A 4,748-nucleotide genomic window follows, 5' to 3' on the forward strand; every position below is an offset into this window, starting at 1 on the left:
TGGTCATCATTTTCTTGAGAATTGTTTTGTTTGTATTCTTTTCTCTAATGATAATATAGAGGGGTAACAAATTCACATACAAATGGGATTCTTAATGTTCCTACTTTGTTCTTTTTTTATTATTCTTTAGACATTTTGTTTGAAAATTTTTAAATTCTGCCAGCAATATTTTCTCTAAAACAAAAGACTTAGATTATAGCATTACAACTTTCCAACTACAATAAAAATCTTAATCTTGAAGGTCAGCCCAGATTGATAGAAAACTACGTGAAGTTCTCAGAATAGTATGTGGTTCTGGCCAGTCATGGATGTCTGAACGTATTTTATGGTGTACCCAGAACATTATTTTGCCAGTATTATAAGTCGATAAGGTATTTTTATTCTGGTATGTGTGTATGAAAGGAGTACTTGTGCAATTAATGTGTTTTGTGAATTTTTCTCACAGTGGGAAATTGTGGAATTTTATCGTTGTATGTTAACATCTCATCTTCTAGGTATAGTGTGCTTTTAAAACAATCTGTATGCTAAATAAATGGACATTAAGTAGTACCTTAAAAGGTGAATTTTTTTTTTTAGGAGTTAGAGTATGATATGCCCAATTTCAATTTCTTAATCTGATTCCAAAGAAGAAGCAGAAATATAACTGTGATAGTACCAGTGTTATTTGGGATTTTTAAAAATTTAACAAATTTAAATTTGGTGCTCTTCCATCCAACATAACCACCATTTAGCATTTCTTGGATAAAATAAGGTTTGAAAAAATATATATAGCTCACTACCAGCTTTAAAATATGTAATCTGAAATCATTCCAAAATATTTTAAGACAAATTTGGCAGAGCCTTTATTTTTTAAATAGCATGGAGTTTGATGTAGGTTTTAAAATAATTTTAGAATTAGTTACAGATGATTTAGTTTGTCGTTCTTCCTAGGGGGAAAAATATTTTAAATCTTAAGACAGGCAAAGTACCATAGTGCTGACCACATACTATGCAGTTATCATTGTTTCCAGTCAAGTTATTGTGAACTATGTTGCTAGGTTTATTTTATTATGCAAGTCTCAATTTCAAAGTTTCTAATTTTATGACAATTTTATTACCTATATTTGGTCAAGACATTTTTAATATTCAGACTTACAAGAATGTATCTTCTGGTACCTACTGAGTATTGAATATATATTTAGACTCCTCTAAAATATATATATATATTTTTTTTTTTTTTTTTTTGAGACGGAGTCTCGCTCTGTCGCCCAGGCTGGAGTGCAGTGGCCGGATCTCAGCTCACTGCAAGCTCCGCCTCCCGGGTTTACGCCATTCTCCTACCTCAGCCTCCCAAGTAGCTGGGACTACAGGCGCCCGCCAGGTCGCCCGGCTAGTTTTTTGTATTTTTAGTAGAGACGGGGTTTCACCATGTTAGCCAGGATGGTCTCGATCTCCTGACCTCGTGATCCGCCCGTCTCGGCCTCCCAAAGTGCTGGGATTACAGGCTTGAGCCACCGCGCCCGGCCTCCTCTAAAATATTTATAGTGTGATCTACCTAGTAATTCACTTGGTATTTTTTCTTCAGTGAAAAAACAAGGTAAGACTACGAGTGCAGTGTGATCTCTGATCTGATCTCTGCCTGGGCACATCCATCCCCCATAGGGGGAAAAATATATATGAAGGAAGTATAACTAAGTGTTAATAGTATTTATTATTGGGGGTGGCAAGATAGAAGGTAAATTATGAATGGTTTTGATATTTTCTTCTTATATAATTTTCAAAATTATCTGCAGTATGGTGTCTATTACCTCTCTAATTAGAAAATAAATGTCCTCAATTTATTCTAACTTAATTGAATTACTAAAAATGATGTTCGTGTTATACTCTCTGTACTGACAAGCACTAGTAGAATTGTAAAGTCCAAAATACAAATGATATCAAATTGATATCACCATAATAAATGTTTAAAAATATTCTGATGCTAAATGGACTTTTAAAAGTTCAAAATTACTTTCCTGTATTTACAAGAAATAAATGGCTTTATCTCAAAAGTTTATATTAATAAATAAATCTTACCGGAGATAAGTTAGTAAAAGCTCAAAGTATAGAAAGGGAATTTTGCTTTTAATCCTGAAATTTATGAATGCCAATTTTTTATCAAGTGCATTTTATTTAAAAATAACTCAAATGTAAGAATAATCTAGGGAACATATCAAAATTCATGCTGGTTCGTACCATCAGAGGTTTTGATTAAGAAAGTCTAAAGTCCTAGGAACCTCTGTTTTAAACCAGCATCCCACATGATTCTGATGCGGGTGATCCAACTGACCATATTAGATTGTTTATTCTCTTCCTCTCTCATTCCATGGCAAGAGCTATGGTCATTTTCAGTACCATAGATAAAATCTTGCGTTTACGTAATTTGATCTGTTTTCTCTGGCCTCCTAGGTATGGCGCATTTGTCCCCAACAGTTTCAGAATACAACAAACTAGGGTAAGGGAAGAAGGCCGGGCGCGGTGGCTCAAGCCTGTAATCCCAGCACTTTGGGAGGCCGAGACGGGCGGATCACGAGGTCAGGAGATCAAGACCATCCTGGCTAACACGGTGAAACCCCGTCTCTACTAAAAAATACACACAAAAAAACTAGCCGGGCGAGGTGGCGGGCGCCTGTAGTCCCAGCTACTCAGGAGGCTGAGACAGGAGAATGGCGTAAACCCGGGAGGCGGAGTTTGCAGTGAGCTGAGATCCGGCCACTGCACTCCAGCCTGGGCCACAAATCGAGACTCCGTCTCCAAAAAAAAAAAAAGAACTTTTATTTTTAATTTTATCCCATATATTTAATTTCTATTAATGTACGTTCATAGTCTATATAATTACTGAAAGAATTTTAAGTAGCTTGTAAATTGTTTAGCACTTTAGTCTCAGGAATACTATATTCACTTTTTATGATGGAGTATTAGTCATAAATGTTAAATATTTTACATTTTACTGTCAAGTGAAAATTAATTGTGTTTTGATTGTGTGCTTCCCTATTCCCTTTTGTCCCCTATATCAGGTGATGCTTTTCCTTGGACGATCAGCTTACATCATTTCAGCATATATACCCTTCTTGGAAAACAAGTGACACTTTGCCTAGTGGAACCTATGGGTTGCACCTCCACTCTAGCTGTCACGTCTCAAAAACTACTTGCTACGGGACCTGATACACGACATTCATTTGTTGTCTGTCTCCATGTTGACCTAGAGTCACTAGAGATAAAATGCTCTAATCCCCAGGTTGGTACATTTGATTTATGAAAGGAAATTTAAAGTAATGTGATTTAAAAGCAGTTGTTATCCTTTTTGTTGAAAGGTTTCTCTTCTCTTAAGTATCCTAAATTATTTTTAACTTGGCCATCAAGATCATGGTGGTTAGATTAAGAATTGCTTTGAAGCTCTCTCAAGTTGTGTAATTTAAACTCTTCTGAAAATGTAATGGTGGCAGCACAAATGTATCTTTTGGCCAATGGCATGAAATCAGTTGCAGATGTAATGTTTTTAAACACTGAAGAACTATTTTACTGTCAAACTGGAAGAGTCTGTTGAACTGATCAAATGTAATTTTCATTCAAATTCTCACTCAGAACTTCTTTGCTTATGATGCAATATTTTTAAAAAGAAAAAGATTTCAGTTGTCATAGACCAATCATGCTGTATCTTGTAATTTTACAGTTTAATGTGAATTCAGATCACCTGTGTTTACACAAATAATTAGTTGCATACAATTTAGCACTTGTTTATTTAACCTCAAATAGACTGTGCTATATTTTCTCTGTAGATTGTCAAAGCTGAATACTATTTAGAGTTATATTTTAAAATAATCCTTTTTAGAAGATTATTGGACACTCTAGGTCAATAGTGATAAATTTTTATTTATCATAGCATTAATTGTTATAAGCTAGTTTTTAAAGAGTGTTTTTTTAAGTAGGTTCAAGTTAGTTGAGCTTGATGGCACATGCCTGTAGTCCCGGCTACTCAGGAGGCCAAGGCAGGGGATCACTTGAGCCCAGAAGTTAGAGGCTGTAGTGTCCTATGATTGCACCTGGGAATAGCCACTGCACTCCAGCCTGGGCAATAAAGCAAGACTCTTTCTCTCAAAATTTTTTGTTTTGTTTTAATTCACTTTATTTTTTAATTTTTTAATTTTTTATTTTTTTTATTATACTTTAAGTTCTAGGGTACATGTGCACAATGTGCAAGTTTGTTACATATGTATACTTGTGCCCTGTTGGTGTGCTGCACGCATCAACTTGTCAACACCGATCAACTAGTCATTTACATCAGGTATAACTCCCAATGCCATCCCTCGCCCCTCCCCCCTCCCCATAATAGGCCCCGGTGTGTGATGTTCCTCTTCCCGAGTCCAAGTGATCTCATTGTTCAGTTCCCACCTATGAGTGAGAACATGTGGTGTTTGGTTTTCTGTTCTTGTGATGGTTTGCTGAGAATGATGGTTTCCAGCTGCATCCATGTCCCTACAAAGGACACAAACTCATCCCTTTTTATGGCTGCATAGTTTTCCATGGTGTATATGTGCCACATTTTCTTAATCCAGTCTGTCACTGATGGACATTTGGGTTGATTCCAAGTCTTTGCTATTGTGAATAGTGCCACAGTAAACATACGTGTGCGTGTATGCAGAAAAGGCCTTTGACAAAATTCAACAGCCCTTCATGCTAAAAACGCTCAATAAATTCGGTATTGATGGAACGTACCTCAAAATAATAAG

At 35.9% G+C, this 4,748-nt stretch overlaps 1 protein-coding gene across 1 annotated transcript in view; it reads left to right on the top strand.

Annotated features, from left to right (window-relative positions):
• Positions 1-3,039: 3,039 nt before the first annotated feature.
• LOC108520897 (vacuolar protein sorting-associated protein 13B-like) overlaps positions 3,040-4,748 on the top strand; it is a gene marked incomplete at its 3' end in the record, with an annotated part of 201,096 nt that continues 199,387 nt past the window's right edge. Inside the window, exon 1 of the mRNA XM_017860455.1 lies at positions 3,040-3,256. Coding sequence (XP_017715944.1) covers positions 3,125-3,256 — 132 coding nt within the window. The remainder of the gene's footprint in view (positions 3,257-4,748) is intronic.

Source organism: Rhinopithecus bieti, unplaced genomic scaffold, assembly GCF_001698545.2.
Source record: "Rhinopithecus bieti isolate Rb0 unplaced genomic scaffold, ASM169854v2 scaffold_55680, whole genome shotgun sequence".
NCBI lineage: Eukaryota > Metazoa > Chordata > Mammalia > Primates > Cercopithecidae > Rhinopithecus > Rhinopithecus bieti.